The 24,554-nt window shown below is 47.2% G+C and overlaps 1 protein-coding gene across 1 annotated transcript in view; it reads right to left on the bottom strand.

Moving 5' to 3' along the window:
• Positions 1-24,554, bottom strand: part of RPS6KA1 (ribosomal protein S6 kinase A1) — a 71,021-nt gene that overhangs the window by 5,072 nt on the left and 41,395 nt on the right. The window contains 10 exon segments of the mRNA XM_036746533.1: positions 6,243-6,319; positions 7,364-7,525; positions 12,977-13,135; positions 16,065-16,154; positions 16,421-16,546; positions 17,771-17,889; positions 17,892-17,900; positions 20,206-20,308; positions 21,351-21,415; positions 23,137-23,225. Coding sequence (XP_036602428.1) covers positions 6,243-6,319; positions 7,364-7,525; positions 12,977-13,135; positions 16,065-16,154; positions 16,421-16,546; positions 17,771-17,889; positions 17,892-17,900; positions 20,206-20,308; positions 21,351-21,415; positions 23,137-23,225 — 999 coding nt within the window.

The raw sequence follows: 24,554 nt of genomic DNA, 5'->3' as shown, positions 1-24,554 counted from the left end.
AAGAATAGGCATAAATGGATTTTTTCTTGAATCCATAAGAAGCATTTACCTAAAACCATCAGCAAAGAGTATCTGTAATGGGGATAAGCTAGAAGCCTTCTCAGTAACATCAAGTGTGAAACAAGGATGCCCACTGTCACCAATATTGGTGAATATTGTATTGGAAATCCTAGCAATAGCAGTAAGAGAAGAAAAAGAAATAGAAGGAATCAGAATAGGGAATGATGTAGTAAGACTATTTCTTTTTGCAGGCAATATGATGATTTCCTCAGAAAATCCTAAAGCTTCAACTAAAAAGTTAGTTGAAACAATAATTTTAGCAAAGTAGCAGTATATAAAGTAAACCCACATAAATCATCTGCCTTCCTATTATCATCAACAAAACCCTGCAAGAAGAGATACCCCATTTAAAACAACTCTAGTCTATACAGTATAAAATACCTGGGAGTCTACCTGTCAAAACAAACCCAGGAACTATATAAATAAAATTATAAAAACTTTTTATACAAATAAAATCAGATCTAAATTACTGGAGAAATATGAATTGTTCAAGGTAGGCAGGGCCAATACAATAAAATTATAACCTTACCTAAATTAATGTATTTATTCAATGCCATCTCAATTAAATTACAAAAAAAAATTATTTTACTGAGTTAGAAAAAATAATAAAATTCATTTGGAAGAACAAAGGTCAAGAATATCAAAGGAATTAAGAAAAAACATAAAAGAAGGAGGTTTAGCAGTACCAGACGTTAAACTATATTATAAGGCAATAATTATCAAAACTATCTGATACTGGCTAAGAAACAGAAAGGTAAATCAGTGGAACAGAGAAGACATGCAATATATAGCAGTAAATGAGTACTAGTAACCCCATGTCTGACAAGTATAAAGACTTAAGTTTTGGCAATAAGAATTCTTTACTTGGTAAAAATTGTTGGGAAAGCAGCTTGGCAGAAAGTGGGCATAGACCAATATTTTACACCATTTACCAAGATAAGGTCAAAATGGACACATGACTTAGATATAAAAGGAGATATTACAAGAAAAGTAGAAAAACAGGAAACATATTACCTATTAGACTTATGGATAGGTGAACAGTTTATGAATAAACAAGAGACAGAGAACATTATGGGTAAAATGGATCATTTGATTACATTAGATTAAAAGCTTTTGTATAAAACCAATGTAGCCAAAATCAAAAGGAGAGCAGAAAATTGGGGGGAAGGGGGAAATTTTGACAGTTTTTCAGCTAAAGGTCTCCTATCTCAAATATATAAAAAACATTGTCAAATCTGTAAGAATTGACTCATTGCCGAATTGACAAGTTTTCCAATGAAGAAATAAAAACAATTTATAGTCATATGAAAAAATGCTCCAAATCATTATTGATTAGAGAAATATAAATTAAAATGACTTAAAGATATCACTTTATGCCTATCAGACTAGCTAAAATGATAGCGGGGGAAAATGGCAAATGTTGGAAGGGATGTGGATAAATTGGCACACTAATTCACTACTGGTGGAGCTATGAGCTAATCCAATCATTTTGGAGAACAATCTGGAATCATGCCCAAAGAGCTATTAAACTGCATATACCCTTTGACCCAGCAATACCTCTATTAGGTCTGTTTCCCAAGATGATCAGGATGATCGGGGAAAAAGGAAAACAACCTGTATGTTCTAAAATATTGATAGTGGCTCTCTTTGTGGTGACAAAGAACTGGAAACTGAGGGGACACCTGTCAATTGGAGAATGGCTAAATAAGCTGTGTTACATGATTGTGATGGAATATTACTGTGCTATAAGAAATGATGAGCAAATTGTGTTATAAGAAATGATAAGCAGGCGGATTTCAGAAAAACCTGGAAAGATTTATATGAACTGATGCTGAGTGAAGGGAGCAGAACCAGGAGAACACTGTACACAGTAATAGCCACAGCATGCTAGGACTGACTTTGAGAGACCTGGCTCTTCTCAGCAATGCCAGGTTCTAAGACAGCTCCAAAAGACTCATGATGGAAAACACTATCCATACGGAGTCTGAATGCAGATCCAATTTATTTTCTTTTTTGTTTTGTTTCTTCTTTCTTGTAGTTCATTCCATTGGTTCTAATTCTTCTTTGCAACATGACTAATGTGAAAATATGTTTAATGTGAATGTATATGTACAGCCTATATCGGATTGCACGCTGTCTTGGGGAGGGGAGGAGGGAGGGGAGAAGAGGGAGAGGGAGGGGAGGGAGGAGGAGAAAATTTGGAACTAAAAAGCTTGTGGAACTGAATGTTGTAAACTAAAAACAAATAGTTAAATTAAAAAAAAAAGAAATGATGAGAGGCAGCTAGGTGGCACAGTGAGTAGAGCACCAGCCCTGGAGTCAGGAGGACCTGAGTTCAAATCCGACCTCAGACACTTGACACACTTATTAGCTGTGTGACCTTGGGCAAGTTACTTAACCCCAATTGCCCTGCCTTCTCCCCTCCAAAAAAAAAAGAAATGATGAGCTCAATGATTTTAGAAAAACATGGAAAGACTTGCATGAAATAATGAAGAGTGAAACAAGCAGAACCAAGAGAATGCTTTATACAGTAATAGCAGTATTATTTTAAGAACCGAGTGACTAAGTCATTTTGAGTGTTGTAAATACCCAAATTAATTACAAAGGACCTGCCTCCAGAGAGAGAACCGATAAACAGAAGTGTGGATAGTATGGTTTTCCATATATACATATTTGTGTCTAATGATAGCTATCTCCAGGGCGGGGGTGGGAAGAGGGAGGGAAAAATATAAAAAGTGCACAGCAGAGAATAAAAGAAAATGTAGAAGGAAGCACAGTAGCTTTGAGAACGCCGCTTTGAAAATTATTTAGTGTTTTAAAGTAAACTGTGAAATGTAAATTCATGGTTTTATACTGAATCCTCTTTTTAGGTAGTGCTATGTAAATGGAATTTATTTTGTCTTTATGTATTTGTGAGAAATGATTATTAATAACCAATATCCTGGGGAGATTCAGAACTGTCCCCTTCTTCCAAATTTCTGATTTTAAAAATTTCAGTCTCGGGCAGCTAGGTGGCGCAGTGAGTAGAGCATCAGCCCTGGAGTTAGGAGCATGTGAGTTCAAATTTGGCCTCAGACACTTGACACACTTACTAGCTGTGTGACCTTGGGCAAGTCACTTAACCCCAATTGCCCTGCCTTCCCCCCTCAAAAAAAAAAGTTCAGTCTCTTGAAGGATGTTACTGATAATGGGACTGAATTAACTCTCCCGGTCAGACCCCAGCCAACTTTACAAGGAATTTAATCTAAGGTGGAGGAAGCCTCAAGCTTGGGTGGAGACAGATGCTCTGGTCTAGATAGCCTAAGGCCGAGGGTGGTTTGAGTATAGAGAGAATATCTCTGTCCAAGGGTCCCTCATGGAATACCTACTCTATAAACTGAACCCTGCTGCCATGATGGTCTTTGGTTTAAGAGGGCTGGCCATTGATCACCCTTTTATTAATAACTTGCTGGCCTTATCAGAAACTATGTCTCTTGAACCTTTTTAATCATTACATATTAAGTTCAAAATGAATTAAATTAAAAAAAAAAAGGCTCCCACACCATAACTGGGGGACTGAGCTGAAGCAGCAAATTTTCCTCAAGGGCTGAGACACTAGCGGGTCCATAGCAAGAGAACTGAGTGAATATGAAGGACAGGCCCAGGTTGGTGATCAGGCCAGGGGAAGCCCAGAACTTCAGCCCAGGATGAAGGGCTGGCAGACTGAGCTGAGGGCCAGGATTAGGAACTTTGCAACTTGGAAGGTCAGAGACTGTTAGAGCCACAGGGACCTTTGGAGCATTGTGTTGGTAAGCAAAATGGGCTCTTAACACTTAGTTCGACCAAGTGCCCTTGAAGAGTTTGGTTTTTGTTTCCTTTGAGTAATTCAGTGTATTTAATTGAGTCTTACTAGGTGCTAAGCCCCAGGCCCAAACCCCTATTAGGTACTAAGCCTATGTGGGTGTGAAGCTCCCAGGGTACCAAGGGGTGGTGCTAACTCAAGAGCCAATCATAGCAGCCTAAGTTCTGGTCATTCAGATGACGTTTGATGACTCTGAAACCCTATAAGAAGAGAAGACAGAGCCATTTGCTCGGGCTCTCACTCCTGATGGTGCTGATGCAGAGACTCCGGGCAGCTGTAGCTAAGGAGCCCTCCAGCTTGTAACCTGGATGCTGAGACTTTGTTGAACTCTGGTAACTATGTACTGGGATTTGAATCAGACAAAGTCTGTCTGTCGATGTTTGTACTTTGTTTGTTATTTGCTCTAAAGTTCAGTGTGCTTGTCTTTTCCCCTGAACTAAGTGAGTGATATCTGTATGCTGAATTAAAGTAAGCTTGTCAACCCCTTAACACAGCTTTCCTTAGTTAAGCAGATCAAAAGAACCTGTGCTTTTGCAGGGTGCTGGTAGCATTCTTGTTGTTGGGCTTTCACCCCCACAACAGCTGTTAGCTGGATTGTTGAAACAAGTGTCTGGTCCAATCCCCCATTTTATAGATGGGGAAACTGAGGCTGAAGGCCCAGAGGCAGCTTGCCCAAGTGGTAAGTGCCAGAGCCAAGAGCTGCCCCAGGTTCCCCTGATGCTAAATCCAGGCCCCCTCACTCCTCTCTTGCCTGGACCATTTCAACAGTCTGATAAATTATCCATCTCCACTCTCTGCCCCCTTCCGTCCATCCTATGTGTTGCTGCCCAGGTAAGTTTTCTTATTCTCCCCATCTTCGTAAAGATGACACCAATAATGATAGCTAACATTTTAACATATATATATATATACATATACATATACACACACACTATTTATGTGTGTGTAGTGTAAGAAGTGAACCCAACTTTTGTTTCCACAGAAAATACATCTTATGCCAGAAAATCTTGTATTTGTTAGGGAAGGCAAGAAAAGGAATGGATTAGAAAATCTTGGAATGTTGATTAACACTTAACTGGACAGGGATGTGGGGGCCTGCTAATTCACATATCTATAGGTGAACTACTCCTTCCCGGTACTTTAGATAAAATCCACAAACTTCAAAGGCCAGAGGAGAAATTCAGTACTCTTCTTATGTTAATGGTGAAGGAAGCTTGAAACATCCTGGATCGGCCTCTTATCAATTGGGGGATTCCTTTGAAGAATCTAAATGTTAACAGGAGTGGGGACCCACGTGGGGGGTGGGATCTGGGTATTTTTCAGATTGTAACTCTGAAGTGCCTAACCAATAAGAGGCAGGCGGGAAATTTGAATTAGGAACAGCATAAAAGGCTGGCATTTGCCTGAACAAGCTGTATCCCATTAAGGGAGCCACCCATTTATTCAGAAAGAATAAACGTAAAATAAACACAATGAAAACCTTCCTGGCTTTCCAATGAGTATTGTTTATTACTAGACTAAGCATGTTTCTCACAGTGTGTGCGTGTGCGTGTGCGTGTGTGTGGGGGGAGCAGCTGGGTGGCTCAGGGATATAGCACTGAGCCTAGAGTCAGGAAAACCTCAGTTCAAATCTGGTACTAGTTGTGTGACCCTGGTATGACTGAACACTCTCTCTCTCTCTCTCTCTCTCTCTCTCTCTCTCTCTCTCTCTCTGTATATATATATATATATATATATATGTATATATATATTACACAAATATATATATACACACTCACATACTACATATATAATATATACACATACATACACTATATATCTGCACACCATATATACACATATATACTATACACATACACACACTATATACACCTACACACGTGTCTACATACACTACAACACAATGCTCTACAGTTTTAGAAGCATGCTAAGCCTGCTATCTCTTTTGGAGGCTTTGGAGTTCACAAAGAGCTTCTGTCCCTACCCAACTCACTGGGCTATTGCAAGGATTTCTATTCCCGTTTTACAGATGAGGGAACTGAGGCCCAAAGAGATGAGGTGACCTGCCCCAAGGTCCCATGAGTTGTAACTGGCAGAGAGAACTTCAACCTTGCCCTTCAGGCTCCTCATCCCGGTGTCGCCCACTCCCCCACCTCTCCAGTGATCCTGCCCCTTTCCATTGCCTCCATTCCCCAGCAGTAAATAAATACTTGCAAGGTTGATGGGCCATTCTGGGGAAAAGGAGGGGAGGAGATGCCAGAGCTCAGGCCCTTGGGGGTCTTGGGAGGAGGGAATCCAGGAGAGATCCCACCCATCCTCCAGGGTGGGGCAGGCCACTTACCCAGCCAGCATGGTATAGAGAAGGATGCCCAGGCTCCAGATGTCACAGCCTTCATCGTAGCCCTGCCGCCTCAGGACCTGGGCAAGAAGAGTCATATTCACAGATGATTACTGGCATCTGCAAGGTGCGTGAAGCAGTTTACAGGCATTATTTCATTTGCTTCTCACTACAATCCCATGAGGCGGCATGAGGAGGCCTCTGGGAGCCTGGGATGCCGTGCCACATGCTGCCATCTTTGCCTCCAGCTGACTTGGGACTCCAGCCTCCTGGTGCCACAGGGCAAGTGGCCCAGCTCATGGCAGGGGAGGAAGGATTCCCTCTTCGGGGGATGCCAGGTACAAGCAGGCGCACCAGCCAGCCTTTTCCTGGGTTCAATTCACAGCATCTTAGATTTAGAACGAGAAGGGGCCTTAGTAGCCATGAAGTCCAACCACCTCATTCCACAGATGAGGAAACTGGGCCAAGAGGGTAAAGGCCTAGCCCAAGGTCACACAGCTAGTCAGTGTCTAAGACACTAAGACATAACTCAACCCCAGGTCATGGGATTGGACTCAGCCAGAAGGTACCTTAGAGGCCACCCAGTCTAACCCCTCATTTTACAGATGGGGAAACTGAGTTCAATTCCATTAGTTTAAGAAGCATTTATCAAGTGCTGCGTGAGGTACTAGCCATGCAAAGACAAAGTAACCAGCTCCTGCTTTCAAAGAGCTTCCATTCTAGTCGGGCAAACACTGGCACAGATAACCAAGTCGAGGTGGCTCACCAGTTACCTGACCTGGTTTAGTATCCACCTGAAGTAAGTAAAAAGCCAAGGCAAAATCTATACAACCATTTGTTAACCACAGAAGAAGAGTTCCAGATGATACCATGGAAGGGGCAGGAAGGACAGGACAGGGACACAGGAGGGATGGAACTGCCCTGGGCGGCCATCGGGGAGCACTCGATGGAATCTCCGAGTACTTTTAACTTAAACAGATGCTGTTTCTTCCCCCACCACTCCCTTGGTGGCCACTCAGGAACGGGACCTAAGAGGGGAGGGGCCAGACTGGGCCTCAATCCCAGGACCCAGACCCTGCCTCCTCGACAGGGCAGAAAGGGAAGGGCATGGGGACTCTGCTCACCTCTGGGGCCACGAAGTTGGCAGTGTAGCAGGGAGTCATGAGGAGCCCATTCTCTGCTCGAAGCTGCTTGGCAAAGCCGAAGTCACAGATTCGGATGCTCTCAGGGTTCCCAGACTCATCCACATAAAGGATGTTGCTGGGTTTCAGGTCCCTGTGCACTACCTAGGAATAAACAAGGACCCTGAGGTCAGCCCCCGGCGAGGTGGGATGGGGAAAAGGGACAAAGCACTCTGATGCCAGCTAATGAGGGGGCTAGCAAGAACCCCCAGGGGTCTGAGAATGGGAGAGTCCAGATGTTGGGAGGGCAGGCAATCAAGCAACCAAAAAGCATTTATTAAGCACCTACTATGTGCCAGATAGGGAGAATACAACATAGATGAGCTAATGAAGAGGTAAAGGAAAGTCCATCCTGGGGTCAGAGGCTAAAGGGAGACCCTTGGGGTCAGTGGTATTAGAAGTAGAGTGGGAATGGAGAGGAAAATGCATCTTAGGCTCTGGAGGTAGGAAGCGGAGGAAGACAGGATCGAGAGTACTCAGTGACATGATGGAGGGAGAACAGTCCCCACCAGGTAGAGGTAGAATGAATGTTTCAGGGTCAGCTGCAGGGGGAAGGGGCTAGGAAAGTAGGGAGATGACCCTGCTAGGGTCAGCCACTGGAGGGCAGGCCAAGGGGGCTGGGGCAGCGTGCCAGAGAGGCAGCCACTGGTAACAGGAAGACAAAGACACCTCATTGGTCTTTTAACTGGATAGAATGTAAGCCCCTAGAGGAAAGGGACCGTTTCCACTTTTCTCCTAGGAGATAGCTACATGGCACAGTGGATACAGTGTAGGACCTGGAGTCAGGAAGACATGAGTTCAAATCCAGCTGTGGACATTTATAATCTGTATGACCCTAAATAAATCATTTAACTTCTGTCTGCTTTGGTTTCCCCATCCATAAAATGGGATGATAACAGAACCTACCTCCCAGGATAAACAATGCCACATTTGTAATGCACTTTGTAAACCTTAAAGCACTATATAAATGCTAGCTGTTGTTATCATCCCCCGGGACTACCATAGTGCCTGGCATACAGGAGGTGCTTAATAAATGCTTGTTGCTTGACTGGTTAGTCAATAAACATTTATTAAGGGCATCATAGAGGCCAGGAACATTGCTCAGGTCTGGCCATGGTTGCTGCAAACTCTTGGATTGTGGCTTATGCAGGGAAGAGCCTGCAGGGTAAAGGGTGAGAAGAAGGGAGAGGAGACAGCCATTGGGAAGTTTTCTTTAAAAGGGCCATCGAAATGAATACAACATTAAAAAGAGAATTTAAAGCTAGATCAGGGCAAAATAATTCCTTTGGTCTGGAGGGCCCCATGGGGCCAAGAAGAGGGAAAAGTAAGGGTGTGGTTGAGGCCTCCCATCCCACACTGTCTGCACCACACAATTTAACAATTCACCAGCCTCTGTTTCATGCACCTGTGAGTGCATTGAGAGCAAGGGCTGTGCCTTACACCTGTGTCTCCCTTTCTGGAACCTAGCACACCTGCCAGGCGCCAAGTAAATATTTGTTAAGTTAACAGAGAAGGAGAAGGCAAAGGGCACAGAAGGGAGAACCAGAGAGATGGGCCCCCAAAGCTATTAGACTGTGTGTGTGTGTGTGTGTGTGTGTGTGTGTGTGTGTGTGTGTATCTATATATACACACAGATATGGCTGTTGGATCTATCCCCCAAAGAGATCAAAGAAAGAGGAAAAGGGCCCATATGTACAACGATATTTACAGCAGCTCTTTTTGTGGTGGCAAAGAATTGGAAATTGAGGGAATGCCCATCGATTGGGCAATGGCTGAACATGCTATGGTGGACTGCTATTGTGCTGTAAGAGATGGTGAAGGGGATAGCTTCAGAAAAACCTGGAAAGACTTGATGAACTGATACAAATCGAAGTGAGCAGAACCAGGAGAACAATTTATACAGTAACAGCAATATTGCAAAGATGATCAACGGTGAAGGACTTAGGAACTCTGATCAACACAATGGCCAACCACGATTCCAAAGAACTTGTGATGACAGCCTTAGAGTACAGATTGAAGCATATTTTCTTCTATTTTTTTTCTTTTTCTTTTCCTTTTTTTTGGGAGGGGGGAAGGGACATGGTTAATGCAGAAATTTGTTTTACATGTCTATACATGCTTGTAATGGGTTTTATTTCTCCTACCTTCTCAATGGGTTCGGGGCCGGGGGGGGGGGGGGGGGGGGGAAGGTGCGGTGAAGAGAGAGAGAATTTGAAACTGAAAATAGAATTGAATTTCTTTTTAAAAAAGTAATCTCAGCGATCCTTTTCCCTGGGCAATCTCTGGCCAACTGGTTTTCCTAAAACAGATCTCATAACATTACTCCCCTACTCAAATATCTCAATGCTTCCTGTTACCTCTAGAATAAAATACAGAATTCTCAGCTCAGCATTTAAAGTCCTCCACAATCTGGGTCGTACCCACCTTTTTTAGTCTTAGTTTCTGCTAGAAGCTAACTGTGTGACTTTGGACAGACTCTGGGTCACAGTATCCATTTATAGGATGGGTCTCTAAGTTCTAAATCCCCACTCCTAAATTCTGTGAGCCTATAAACCATACCTGACTACTGCCAGGATCGAAGGAATCCACCACCAGACTTCTTTAGCAACAATAACCTGTGCACCTTTAGAGCTAGGAGGGCCTTCAGAGTGACCATCCTTCCACCTCCCTTGAGAAGGGGGGAACATAATAGATGAGTAGGGGAAAGAGAGGCTAGTTTTGATAAGTGTCTGCTCTAAGACGAATAGAGACTCGTCAGATCACACCATCTCAGAGCTAGGAGGGACCTCCGAGGTCATTTAGCCTCATCACTTAATACAGAAATTCCATTGTCTGCAACGTCCCCAAGAATCTAGTCTTTGCTTGTAGAGGAAGAAAGGAAAGGAGAGGAAAGGAAAGGAAGGAAGGAAGGAAGTAAAAGAGGGAAAGAAGGTGGGAGGTAGGAAGAAAGGAAGGGAGAAGGGAGGGAGGAAGGAAGGAAGGAAGGAAGGGTGCCTACTCTGTGCCAGGCATTCCACAAAGCACTTTACAAATACTGTCTCATTTGATCCTCACAACAACCCTGGAAGGTAGGTGTTATTATCCGCTTTTCAGCTGAGGAAACTGGGGAAACAGAGGTTAAGGATCACATAGCTGGTAAGTGTCTGAGGCAAGATGCAGAGTGCTATCCACTGAGCCACCTAGTTGCCTCTAGAGCCAGAGAAATCACTCCTCCTGAGGCAGCCCACGCTACTTTTGGAGAGCTATAGACATTACAGAATGTGTCCTCATACAAGTCCCACATCTGCTTCTTTCTGCAAGTTCTACCCCACTGCTCCTCATCCTGCCCTCTGGGGTGATGGAAAGCAAGTCTTCCACCAGGAAAACTAACTACTTAGCCTGCAATTCAAGGCCTCCTCCTGACTATCCTGCTTTTCTTGACAAAGAACAATCCTTTCCAACAAGCTAGCCTTTCAAATACCAAAGATCAGGAACGCCCAAGTGTTCTCTGTTTCAGGTTAAACATTCCCATTACCTTGACCCAGTTCTGGCCCCAGTCTCTGCTGATCACTCCATGACCTCTGAGAAGTTAACTCTACCTTTTTTTCCAGGCCTAATTTTCTCTTCTGTAAAATGAGGGGCTGGTGGGTGGTGGTCATCTAGATCCCTAGGGGCCATGTCCAGCTCTAATGCCTAACATCCACTGGCTCCAACCTGGGGAGATCTTTCTGGATCTCAATTCTGTCCTCTGATATATTAGCCCCTTTTGCAGGCTGCTTCCAAAGATTGGTGCCAGACACACCAACAAGTTTGGGTTTGAAACAACTCCAGGAGGGCTCACTTAGCCTGGTGCTGCCCTTCCTGAAAGGACTGACTCCATGGCCCCTTCTTCTGCTCCAACATCCACCATCCACATTGGTCTCTAGGATTTGCTTTAAAGCTCAGTCTCTGTGTTTCCTCTGCCAGCCTCCCTTGGCTTAGGAGGCTCTGAGCTGCCTGGAGCACAAAGGGACCCCAGAGGTCATGCTGCTTGGTGACTATCCGACCCAACCTATAGGTCCTTCAAACTCACCCGACCACTCATGCATTTAAGGCACATGATCATTCTTCCCCTGGCATCTGGCAGCCTCCAACTGCCCCCTGCATAGAAAGACCAGTCCAGGGGCCTAACACACCACTGGCATCACCTCACACCCCTGCTCAGAAACCTCTGACAACTCTCCACTGCCTGTGGAGGTTCATAGGAAAGAGGAAAGCATGCTGCATTTGGAGTCACGAGGACCTGAGATCAAATTCTGCTCCGCCCCTTACTAGGTGCATCATCTTGGACAAGTCATTTACCTTCCAAAGCCTCAGCTTTCTCATCTGTAAAAGGAGGTTCTAAATGGCCTCTGCGGTCCCTTTAAACCTATGATCTCTGAATAATGTCTAAGTGAAACCTGGGACCCCGTTTTGAGCTCTAGCCTTAGTTTTGACTACTCTCTTATTCAGAGCCACAGGTCCAGCCTGGTTAATCTTCCACGATCACTCCTGCTTCCAGGCCTCGACTCTCTCTCCTTTTAAATACTCCCTGACCGAGTTCCTCCCCATTGTATTTAAATTCCTCCCAGCCACAGAATCTACAGCTAGAAAGAGCTTAAAGAAATCCACTGCCCTCAGTGACAGAAATGAAATTGAGGCCTAAGAGAGGGAGTAAATGACCTGTCCAAGGTAACACAAGTAGTAAAGGCCCAATTCGGTCCCCACCATTTGTTCCCATCCTCATTGACTGCCCTTTTCTCTCAACTATCATCCTAGGTAGCTAGGTAGCACCATTGCGCACAGAGTGCCAGGCCTGGAGTCAGGAAGACTCATTTTCCCCAAGTTCAAATCCAACCTCGGACTTACTAGCTGTGTGACCCTGGGCAAGTCACTTCACCCTGTCTGCCTCAGTTTCCTCATCTGTCAGATGATCTGGAGAAGGAGATGGCAAACCACTCCAGTATCTCTGCCAAGAAACCCCAAATGGGGTCATGAAGAGTCAGACATGACTGGAACGAAACAACACCCAAATCATCTTACTAACATTTATGAGAGCCTGCTACAAGCAGGGCTAAGTGGCAGCTCCTGGGGATATACAGAGATGTAAATCATCGTTGCAGCCTTCAAGAACTCAGAGGCGTTAGGGAGACAGACAGACAGAGCTGGGATATATACCTGAGGGGCCCAACAAGCAGTGCAGGCTAGAAGCATTCTAAGAGTTCAAAGGAAAGAGAGATGAGTGTGGGCTGGTTCGATCAAGGGAGGCCTCTGGAAGGACGGCAGCTGGAGCTGGGCCTTGAAGGAGGGAAGAAGATTTCCATACGGTAGGGAAGAGGGGAGAATGATGTATACAACAGGTTCATGAGACCCAGTGCTAGAAAGTACCTTAGAAGACACCTGGTACAACCTCATTTTACTGATGAGGAAACCGAGCCCCAGAGAGCTTAAGTCACACAGGCAGGAACTGCGCTCAGCTCTACCAGACTCCAAGTACCATCCATCCCTCATGGCCAAGATGTGATACCTCCTTCCCTGGCCCCCCAGGGCATGACTCACCCCCTGCGAGTGCAGGTACTCCATGGTCCGGCAGAGCGTGTGCAGGACAGAGCTGGCCTCACGCTCGGAGAAGAACTTCTGCCTAAGGATCTTGTCCAGGAGCTCGCCACCCCGCATCAGCTCGGTCACCAGGTACACGTGCTTGCCGTCATCATATACCTGAGGTGGCAGAAGAGGAAGATGTGTGTGTGGCTGCCTTTCAGCAGGTGGGTGTAGAAACCCACCCCTGACCCTGCCCGGTGTCACCGGATCACAGAGCTAAAGCTGGTCCTCCCAAATCACCCAGGAAGCTGAGACCCAGGGAGGCTTAGTAACCAAAGATCACACAGGTAAGAGGTGGTGGAGCTGAGGTGTGAACCACACATGCCTGTAGAAACATCAGAGCACAGATGCAGAGCTGGAAGGGACCCCAGGGGCCAGCTAGTCCAATCCCCCATTTTTTTGTAAAGGAAGAAACCGAGGAAGGTTAACATCCAGGCAGCTCTTTGCTAGGGGACCTTCACTCTTCTCCAAGTTGGGAGGTAAAGTGGGGTGGCACTAGCCCTGGAGTCGGCAGATCCAGGTTCCAAACCTTACCTCCAAGACTTTGGACAACTAGGCCTGAAAATGAGTGATTGGACTAGTTGGTCCCTGAGGATTCTTCTGGATCTACAGTAAGATTCCATCTATGGCTGTAAGGCCCTGTGCTTGGCATTGGGGATAAGAAGATGAAAGACAACACGGTTCCTGGCCTCAAGGACAAATAGAAGCAAGGCAGCCAACACACAATTAAGTATGATTACAAGGTGGAACATGGTAGGAGCAAAGGAGAGAGGCAGACAAAGGGCTTTAGAAAATTCAAAGGCTGCTTTCATGGGGGGAGGGAGGAGAGATCAGGGGAAGCTTCACAGAGTAGAAGCCACCAGACTGAGCCCTGAAGGAGGAATAGGATTTCAGCGGCAACAGAGGAGAAAGGAGTGTGCTCCTGCCATGCCATGCGGCAAAATGCGGAAAGAGGTGAAAGGGCAGGAGAAGATCAGGAAACCAAGAAGTGGCCAGGTGGGCTGGGCTATATAGCAAGTCTGTAGAGGAGTCTTGGGAAACCTGGCTGGAAAGGCAAAAAGGAGTCACACTATGATGGGCCTTAAATGTCAAGCTGAACTTTCTTGGGTTGAAAACTGCAAACAATGGAGATAGGATGGAATATTACTGCAATGATGAGGAATTCTGAGAAGCCTGGGAAGAGTTGTATGAACTGAAGCAGAGTGAAGTAGGCAGAACCAAGAAAACACAATGCCTACACTAATGGAAAAACAGAGAGAACAAGAAGCCCGGAACTGAACCCTGAATAACTATGGTGATCACACCTGGCTCCCAGCAAGAGCTGAGGAAATGCACCTCCCTCCCTCTGGTGGGGGATGGGGGACTATGCTTGTGGAATACATCATCAGACACAGTCAAGGTGGTGGCTGGTTTTGCCAAACTGTTTTTCTTTTATAATCTTATGTGGGTTGGCCTCATAGGTGGGTTGGTGAGGGGCAGATTTAGAAATAAATGAATATAAAAACAATAAGGTGCCCCTAGAAACGAGAGACAGAGTGGCATAATGGATAGGGAACTGGCCGCAACACCAGGAAGATCTAGGTTCAAGATCTGCCTCTGACACATGCTGCCTTTCTCAGTGTTCTAGGCCACTCATCAAGATTCCGAGTTAGAGGGGTGTTGACTTGCACTGGGAGAGGGAGGCTCCTCGTCAGGGAATTCCATTTACCCATGAGATAACAATCTGACCTCTATCTCTATCCTATCAACAAAAATCAGATTATGGGCCATGGAGCCTAAGTGACCGAAGTACTAAGGTTACAAATCCCCGAAACAAAACTTTAATATGGGCTAAAGTTAACTTCACAGGCATGGATTTTTTCTTATTGTTTAAATACAGCAATAAGAATTTTGTAAAATAAACAAATAAAAAATAAAAACCAGATTAATTTTTTTTAAATCCCAGGCTGAAGAAGTTGTAAAATTGTATTTTATCTTGGGTACAACGAGGAGGACTATGAGCTCATTTGGGAGAGAGGAAATTGCTGTTTCTTTTTTTGTCTTTGTACCCCTGGCACCTCCAGCCTATTAAAACACACTTGAGTTAATCAAACAGAAAAGCCTTTGCCAGAAGTCATCTACGAACATGAGACTCCACTGTATGCAGCCACATTCTAGGCCTCGCAGATCCCGTGCTTGCACATGGCACAGGAGAGGACGCCAATGGGCTCCACCTTCACAGCGCAATCCCAGTAGTAGCTGCTTGACAAAGGTTTGTTTAAATACTGAATCTGTATCAGGAGGATTGTTTTGGCACCTGGGGGCTGGAATAGAGAGAGGATGATCTTAATAATCCAGGCCAAGAGGTGATGAAGGCCTGAATGAAGATCATGATGACAGTATAGGGGTGGGAAGGGACCAATTCAGTCAGTAAACTCTTATTAGAAAAACATTTATTAAGCGCCTACTATGTGCCAGGCACTGTAGTAAGTGCTGGGGACACAAAAAGAGGCAAAAGTCCCTGCCCTCAAGGAGTTTACAGTTTAATGAGGGAGACAAAAGACAAACAAATGTGTACATGGCACCTGTTTGGATATTGAGAGATGGGTCAGGAAGGTGAAGGAAAGGGAAGAGTCAACACTGACTGAGATTTTGGGGGGGTCTAGGAAGGGGATTTGGGGGACCTGGGAAGGGAGTTGGGTAGATTTAGATTTAGGTAGATGCTGGGCATATAAAGAACCATTCCTATCCTGGCCCTGTTCTAAGGCAGGCTGTGTGACCGTAGGGGCAAAGGGCTCTAGGCTGGTAGCCCTTGGTGAGTTGGGTTCTTATCTCAGCTCCGCCTTTCATCACTGTGACTGTGTGACCTTGGATATATCACAGCCTCTTAGAGCCTATATTGCTTCATCTGTAAAATGGAGGCTGTGACTTAAGAGAAACCCTTAACCAAGCCAGTGTGGGAGCTGGGGTGCTGCCACAGCTCTGCCCCTGCCCACAGGTAGGCAGCCGCCTTTGCTCTGGGCTTCTTCTCCATGAATCTCCCTGCTTTCCTTTGCCCCCTACTCACATCTTTTAGAGTGATGATATTGGGGTGTTGGCCATAGCGCAGAAGGATCTCTATCTCCTCCGAGGGGTCCCTCTTGCTCTTGTCAATGACCTGGGAGAGAAGAAAGAGGAGAGATTGGGAGGAGATGAGGATGGAAGCCAGGCCATGAGGAGAGGGGTAATGGGGAGTGCCAAAGGTACGAGGTTCACGTATCTCCTGGGGTGCTAAGTCTACAGCCCAGGGGCTTGTGCTTTTAATAGAGGAGCTAATCCCAGGGCTAACTAACCACCTCCCCCCTCTCGGCAGCAGCTTCCCTGGCCAGGTCCATCCTCAGCCCAGGGATACAAGGAGTGGGGGGTGCTACAGGGTGATCCCACCTTGACTGCATACTCCATGTTGGTGGCCTTGTGGATACAGCGCTTACACACGGAGTAAGATCCAACTCCAATGGTCTCCTTCACGATGTAGCCATCGCTGAAAACCAAGCTCTTCCCATGAAGTTGCTGGGGGTGGGGGCAGGGAGGAGATAAGGAAAGAAGTTTCAGAGTGACCCCCCTCACTCTTTCCTCTTCCTGTCCCATCCTTCAGGTGGTTCTCCCTCAAAGCCTTGGCAGGAAGAGAAGGAGTCTAGAACTATCAGTGGTACCACTAAGGATTCACACTCAAGAACATGGAACCATCCCCAGAAAAGAAAGTGCTAAGTCAGGTTCTGGGTGGGAGCATCAGGGCTGTAAGTGTTCAGGGCATGTGCCAAGCGGTAGGGGCTGTCGTCGGGCCCCTTCTCATCTAGGACTGAGACTCTGATATCCAAGTGAGGGGCAGAGCAGAAAGACCAATGAACCAGGAATCATGAGACGTAGGCTTTTGGTCCTTGGTTCTACTGCTCATTCCCTGTTTGACCTCAGCTCCCTCACCTGTCAAGTGGGGACAATAATCCTTGCCCTCTCTACCTGAGAGGAGTACTGTGTGCTGGGAGGTGAAAGAGGCTGTGGAATGCAATAGAGAGGAAGAAAACAAGCTGGACTTTGGCTCTTCTACTTGTTAGAAATACTAGATAGATATGAAATGACTCTGCATAATACAAAGTCCTACACAGACACAGTAACAAGCATTATCATTGGGTAGATTTTTACCTCAGCCGAAAGCAAGAACTAACACCCAGGATGGTCTGAAAAGGGACTGGGCTGCCTCTGTAGAGGGAGTGAGGTCTCCTCTGGTGGAAATATTTAAACACCTGGATGACCGCCTATCGGGTCTCTTGCCCACAGTTCGCTGTGCTGTTGTTAGGAAGGGGAACTCCCAGAGAGGAAACTCCCTCCTGCCTCGCAGGTTGGCATCTTCTCTATGACTAGAGGGCTGCTTAGAGCCCCAAGAGGCTAACTTGCCCAAAGTCAAGCAGCCAGCAGAGGTCAGAGGTGGTCGGTCTCTAAGACCAGCTGTCCAGTCGCTATGCTTTCCTCTTCACAGATGGGATGTACTTGATGACCTCTTGGGTCTCCTCTGGCTCTGAGGCTATAATTAGGCCTATCATCCATGGTGCTCACCCTGGGAGGCCCTGATGCCTCTCAGGTCCTAGGTATGCCCTAGCAATGAGCTTCGGCTGAGTTCTGGACAAACTACCCTGAGGACTGGGCAACCGCTCTGATCCAGCCCTGCTCTTGAGAAGCTGGGTGGAAAGCTTCCATCCAAGGTGTCTTCCTGACTAAGACTAGCCTCAGGTCTCATACCTGGACCACTGAGTGCAGCGGGGCCTGTGGGGCCCGGACCTTGCCGTCATCCTCCATCAAGCCCGTAGCCACAAAGCTGAAGCCCCGGAAGAGCTGGTGGGCCCCGGCGCTGGGGGGATGCCTGGGGAGTCTGGGAGAGAAAGAAAGGAACGTTGAACAGCGAAAGCTACAGAAGAGGTAGGGCCCAGCTGCTTCTCTCCCTCTCCCCTGTGGGGCCAAACATCACAGTCCCCTGGACCCATAGAGGTAACATGGAAGAAGAGCAAGCTTTATCATTTATGAGCTGGGTGACCTTAGGGAAACTACTGAAGGTCTCTGAGCCTGTTTCCTTAGATAATAAAATTTGCTGGAGATAATATTTGTCATGAGATAATTGTGAGGATTAAATGAGAGAATGTGGGGAAGTGCTTTGTACCTGCAAAGCCTCAAGGAGTGTGAGTTGTGAGGATTCTGTCTTTCCTAATGCAACAACCCCCAGGACACAGACATAGTGCAGAAATGAAGCTGGGGGGATTGTGACTTCAGAACACTGATGGTGAAGCAGTCCTCTTGCCTCTCATGGGAAAGACGGTGGGATACAGGTATGGAATGAGGCATACATGAGCTGACATGGACAAAGTTTCAGTTTATTTTGCTTAATTGCTATTTTATTACTATGGAGGGTTCTATGTGGGGTGAGGGTGGGGACAGGAGTCATTGGGAAATGACCTTAATTTTTTTTAATGGGCAACAAAACATTTTTGATTTTTATGCTTTAAAAATGTTTTAAGATTTTTTTAAAAAAAATGAGATGACTAATATGGAAATGTTTTACATGATTGCACATATATAACCTATAATCTGTCTTAGGGAGGAGATGGAGAAGGGAGAAAGAAAATTTGGAATTCAAAATTTTATTAACAAAAAGAATGTTAAAAATTATCTTTGCAGGTAATTGGAAAAAATAAAATACTTTTATTAAAAAAAAGGAAAAGAAATGAGAACATTAACAAAACTTTTTTTTAAATGCACAAAAGAAGTAAGTCCAGAAGGGGGCACAAATGAACAATTCCATTACTATGCTGTAAAATTGACTATTTCTTTAAAAACCAACTCTACATAACAGTTCATAATTTCTCATCTATCCTCTTCTTTTTAAAAATGAAATGCTTGTGTTGTGTTCACAAAAAAGAGGAAATGAATCTGGGCTTAGGAGAAAGCAGGCCTTGGGCTCCTCAGCAAGGGAAGTTACATCCCCCTTTACCAGACCACTGCCCCGCTGTTACCTGGGAGCTGGGATGGGTAGACATGCCCATGACCATTCACGTCCCTCCTCTCCCAAAAGCCACCAGGCCCAGAAAGCCTGCCCTGACCAGTCCTTCCCTACAGGGACCCCTCCTTCCCCAGGCAGCTCCGTTCTCAGAATCTCAGAACTGGGGGGTTGGGTGTGGGTAGGTGGGGATCTTAGAGCACAGGCTGTGCTGGGAGGTGAATGAGGCTGTGGCATGCAATAGAGTGGAAGAAAAAAAGAGCTGGACTTTGGCTCTTCTACTTGTTAGCTGGGTGACTCTGGGCAAGTCACTTCTCCCTGGGACTCAGTTTCCTTATCTGTAAAATGGGGGGAGGGTTGGCATAGATCAGGAGTTCTTCACCTGGGGTCCACAAACTTGGTATTAAAAAAATTTTTTGATAACTATTTCAACAGAATTGGTTTTCTTTGTTATCCTGTATATTTCATTATATGCATTTTGGAACATGACTCTGAGAAGGGGCTGGCCAAAGGGATCTGGGACACACAAAAAAAGTTAAGAATTTCCTGATCTATATGATCTTGAAGGCCCCTCTCAGATCGAAATCTATGATCATTTTACAGATGAGGAAACCGAGTCACAGAGAAATTAAATGATTTGCTCAGGGTCACGCGGCTAATAAGTGCCAGGATCATAGATATATGGCAAAGAGGAACCTTAGAGAGCATCTGACCCAACTTGTTCCTTTTACAGATGAGGAAAATGAGGCCCTCAGTGACTTGACCAAGGTCACGCAGCTAATACATGGCAGAGGTGCGATTCAAACCCAAACCCAGGCCATTCGACTCCAGGGACTGGTGCCCTCTCCCTTCTCTAGGCTTCACATTTTAAGTACACTGTCACATATACAACGTGGCCTCCCCAGGGGTTCCAGCTCTCACCTCCTCCTTCCCCTTCCCTCTCCCTTCCAGCCCTGTGGCTCAGGACCTGCGGGGGAGAAGGAACTTGGTACAAGAGCCACCTTCTACCTGAGGCCTTTCTTGATCCCCCATGGCTAGAACTGTCCCCACTCAAATCACCTTGTTTGTGTCCTACACGCTCCATTCTCATCCAACAGAATGTAATCTCGTTGGGGGCAGGGGCTGTCTTTGGGTCGCTCTGTGCTAGGCACTTGTTGATTGACTGATATCAGGTTAATTTACCTACCCTTGGGTGTTCGGGAAGTGAATTCTGCATCAAAGTAGAAGGTGTCATCAGGTTGGGCGACCGCAGGCTTGAAGGGAGGTTTGATCTCACGACGAAACAGTTTCTAGAAAACACAGACCAAGTCTCACAGGTGGCCTTGGACACCCCCACACCCCAAAGCAGAGGTAGGGATGAGGGGAAGAGGGAAATGACTTGGCCAGGGCAGCTACTCCACGGCCCCGGGGAGGTCTGGGGACTTGGTCAACACCTACCACTCCCAGATGGACTGGGAGGCACCATTTCTTCTCCCTAAGCCCTGAACAGGAGATGCCCGATGGCCAGAAGGCAGGGCTCTGCAGGGCAGTGGAAAGAGGAGCTGGGGTCAAATCCTGGCTCTTGCCTCTTCTAGCCTGTGGAGCCATGGGCAAGTGACTTCTCTGGGCCTCGGTTTCCTCTTTCATAAAATGAGGGAGGTAGACTAGACGGGCTCCAATGTAAACTCTGTGATGATGCAGTTCAAAGCCCATAGGGATGCTTCCTGCCACCCTATAACAGGGCTGTGATTCTGTGGCTCAGAGGGGTCAAGGAGACCAGCCTCCTGTGGCATCTTGCTCTGACCACGTGGATGCCAAATCCCCAGCCTCTGGGCTGCCAGGGGCCAGAGCTCTCCGGGGCCATCTTCCACCCCTCTTACCTAGCCTATGTTCACACTGGCCCAGAGCAAGGCAGGATCTCAGGGGCTGCTGAGTCCACTCCCCCATCTCCTGTTCTATTTCTTTCCCAAGCTCCAGGGCCCCTGTCAGGAGAGGGAGGAAGTCCTAGGCCCAGCTGTGGGTTGCTGGTTGTGATGAACATACGTTCTTCCCCAGAGCCTCCCCACCAAGGGCCCCCAGACTCTTGGACAAAGAGGGCAGGAAGCAGCCCAAGAGGAAATGGCTTTAAATCTATCAATTGTGGGAGGACGAGGAGGGGTGGGGGGAAGACATTTGGGGAGGCATTCGGAGCCCCCGGGGGACTTAACTAGATAGAAATCTTTCTTCTTCCCTGCCCTACCTTCTACCTCCAATTTTCCCAGGGCAGTCCGGGGAAGGCAAAGTCAGGGATGGAGGGGTGCACCATGGGGGAGGGGAAGAGGGAAAGCAGATGGCAGGGGAAGGACAACTCACGTTCCAGTCTATGGTGGAGTAGAAGATGTGCCTTTTAATCTCTTCGGCCCCATCAGTACCAGAACCTGAAATAATAACGTCGTTACTGTGTCGTGCCTGTGAGCATTTTACCTTAATCCTAGGCCAATGTCCTTGCTGTGGCACAGAGGGAAGCCCAGCCCCTAGAGGCTCCATGAGTTCTGGCAAGTCCTATAGAGCTGTCTGAGCTTCAAGTTCGTGCCCACCCAATGACAGGCCCCCAGGTCTGCTCTCTGAGGACCAGCTGAGCTGAGGGCGGGTCATGGCCAGAAGGCTGGCATTCAAGGCCCTTTGCAGTCCGGCACTGGCCTCTCCTTCCAGGCTGATTACACTTCATTTAAGCTCTCTACTTCAACCAAACTGGCCTTCTCCAGCTTCCCTGAACACAGTACTTAATCTTCTACCTCTGCACCTTTAACTGGCAGTGCCCCATGCCTGGAACACACTCCCTGCTCACTGCTATCTTTTAGTATCTTACAAGGCTTACCTCATGGGCCATCTCCTACAGGAAGCCTTCTGAGGTCCCCTTGGTAATGAGCCTATCTCCTACCTCCTTAAATTATTATATCTATACCAGTCTATTTATTTGTTATATCCACTTCCCGTCATCCCCGACTCAAGAGCAGGGACTATTTTTCATGTTGCCTTTATGCACTCAGAGCCTGGTATACAGTAGGCACTTAATACTTATTGGGTGAGATAAGCTATAGGGAAGTCCTGAAGTATGGTCCTCTTAATGGGCTTTTCCATACTCTCTTTGGCTATCTAGCACTTGTGGGGAGCAGGTGGTATTTATCATCTCGGATTTCTTTAAACAGGGAAACTGAGGACCAGAGAGGTTAAGTGACTGGCTCCAAATTGCACAGCCGAGGTAAGTGGCTGAGCCACCCTCCTGAGCTCACCGTCCAGAGGGTCTCTTTCTCCTCTCTGCTCCCATCACCTTGGCTGCTGTTCTCTGGCCTTGGTCTTTTACAGCCACCCCCAACCCCAGACAAGAGCTGAATTTGGTAGCATTAAAAAAGCACCGGATTTGGCAATCAGAAGACCTGGGTTCAAATCCCATCCTAAGGAGGTGAGCTGGAGTAAGTCACTTCCCTTTAATGTGGTTTCTACTGACTCAGCCGGCAAACGAGGAGGCCAGACTAGAGAGTGTGACCTCGTGGACAGAATACTGGACTTGGAATCAGGAAGACTTGAGTTCGAATCTTGCCTCAGACACTGGCTAGTTGTAGGACCCTGTGCAAGTCAATGAACATATCTGAGCCTCAGTTTTCTTATCTATAAAATGGAGACTGACGCGAAGTGCTTTGCAAACCCTAAAATAGCATGCAAAGTGGTATTCATCTCATTCTTCTCATCTTTTTTGATGCAGTTCAGATTGAAGTGGTCCTGGGCCTAGTCTTTCTATTATTACGTCAAAGGTCTGACATGCTGTGGTCCTTGCACTGGCTAAGCTCTGCAGGGACCAGAGGTCTCAGTCTTGCAGGTTATATCTGGGACACTGGGGGAGTGCGGATGTTACCGTACCACAATCCCTACTACCGGCCAACTGAACCCAAGGCATGTAACTGGGCATCCAAGAATCGTGACTGCCTTCATGTGGCTGCCATTGTCTTCTCCTGGCACAGAGGACAATGCCCGCCTTTCAGGCTCAGCCGGGAGGGGAGGGAGGGGCGGGGCTCTGACCTGGCCTGGCCTGTGCAAGACCCATCTCCCCACAGCTGCAAAACACCCTCCCCTCCACTGCCCCTCAGGGACAGGACATTACCCAGCCTGTTGGCAGGATTCCTCTTGAACAGGGCTCGAAGGAGGCTTTGTGCTTCGGTGCTCAGAAACTGGGGCATGCCCAGCTTTGCCCTGAAAAAACAATGACAGGCCATCGTCAGGGCTGGGGCAGGAGGAGTCCCTGGTCCCTGGGCTGGCCAGCCTGGGCTTCCTGGGCCTTTGTCCCAAGGCATCTGGGCTGGGACCATCTCACTCTCTGTGTGGCTATGTCCCAACCATCAGGAGCTGCATGGGGAAGCCATGGGGCTCCACGAGGAGCAAGAGAAGGGAGAGGCTGAAAGGGAAGGGCTGGGAGGCAGCACAGACAGGGAGTCAGGAGGCTCGGGTCATTAACTCATCATGTGACTGGGCAGAAGTTACTTAACCTCTCTGTTTCCTTATCTATATGGAAAGAGTTGGATTAAGTAACTGTAAAATTCCCTGCCAGGCCTAACATTCTGTGTTCTAGCATTCTGTGGTCCCTCCCAGCTCTGACATCCTGTGTCCTAAGGGCCCTCCCAGCCCTGACATCCTGTGTCCTAAGGGCCCTCCCAACTCTGACATCCTGGGCTCTAAGGGCCCTCCCAGCTCTGACATCCTGTGTTCTAAAGGCCCTCCCAGCTCTGACATCCTGTGTCCTAAGGGCCCTCCCAGCCCTGACATCCTGTGTTCTAAGGGCCCTCCCACCTCTGACATCCCGTGTTCTAAGGACCCTCCCAGTTCTGACATCCCGTGTTCTAAGGGCCCTCCCAGTTGTGACATTCTGTGTTCTAAGGGCCCTCCCAGTTCTGACATCTCGTGTTCTAAGGGCCCTCCCACCTCTGACATCCTGTGTTCTAAGGGCCCTCCCTGTGTTCTAAGGGCCCTCCCAGTTCTGACATCCTGTGTTCTAAGGGCCCTCCCTGTGTTCTAAGGGCCCTCCCAGTTCTGACATCCTGTGTTCTAAGGGCCCTCCCTGTGTTCTAAGGGCCCTCCCAGTTCTGACATCCTGTGTTCTAAGGGCCCTCCCTGTGTTCTAAGGGCCCTCCCAGTTCTGACATCCTGTGTTCTAAGGGCCCTCCCTGTGTTCTAAGGGCCCTCCCAGTTCTGACATCCCGTGTTCTAAGGGCCCTCCCAGCTCCGACATCCTGTGTTCTAAGGGCCCTCCCAACTCTGACATCCTGTGTTCTAAAGGCCCTCCCAGCTCTGACATCCTGTGTCCTAAGGGCCCTCCCAGCTCTGACATCCTGTGTTCTAAGGGCCCTCCCAACTCTGACATCCTGTGTTCTAAGGGCCCTCCCAGTTCTGACATCCTGTGTTCTAAGGGCCCTCCCAACTCTGACATCCTGTGTTCTAAGGGGCCTCCCACCTCTGACATTCCATGTTCTAAGGGCCCTCCCAGTTCCGACATCCTGTGTTCTAAGGGCCCTCCCTGTGTTCTAA

The sequence above is a fragment of the Trichosurus vulpecula genome, chromosome 2 (genome assembly GCF_011100635.1).
Source record: "Trichosurus vulpecula isolate mTriVul1 chromosome 2, mTriVul1.pri, whole genome shotgun sequence".
In the NCBI taxonomy this organism is placed as follows: Eukaryota; Metazoa; Chordata; class Mammalia; order Diprotodontia; family Phalangeridae; genus Trichosurus; species Trichosurus vulpecula.
The sequence above is the reverse complement of the archived record's forward strand: the minus strand, read 5'-3'. Positions and strand labels throughout refer to the sequence as shown.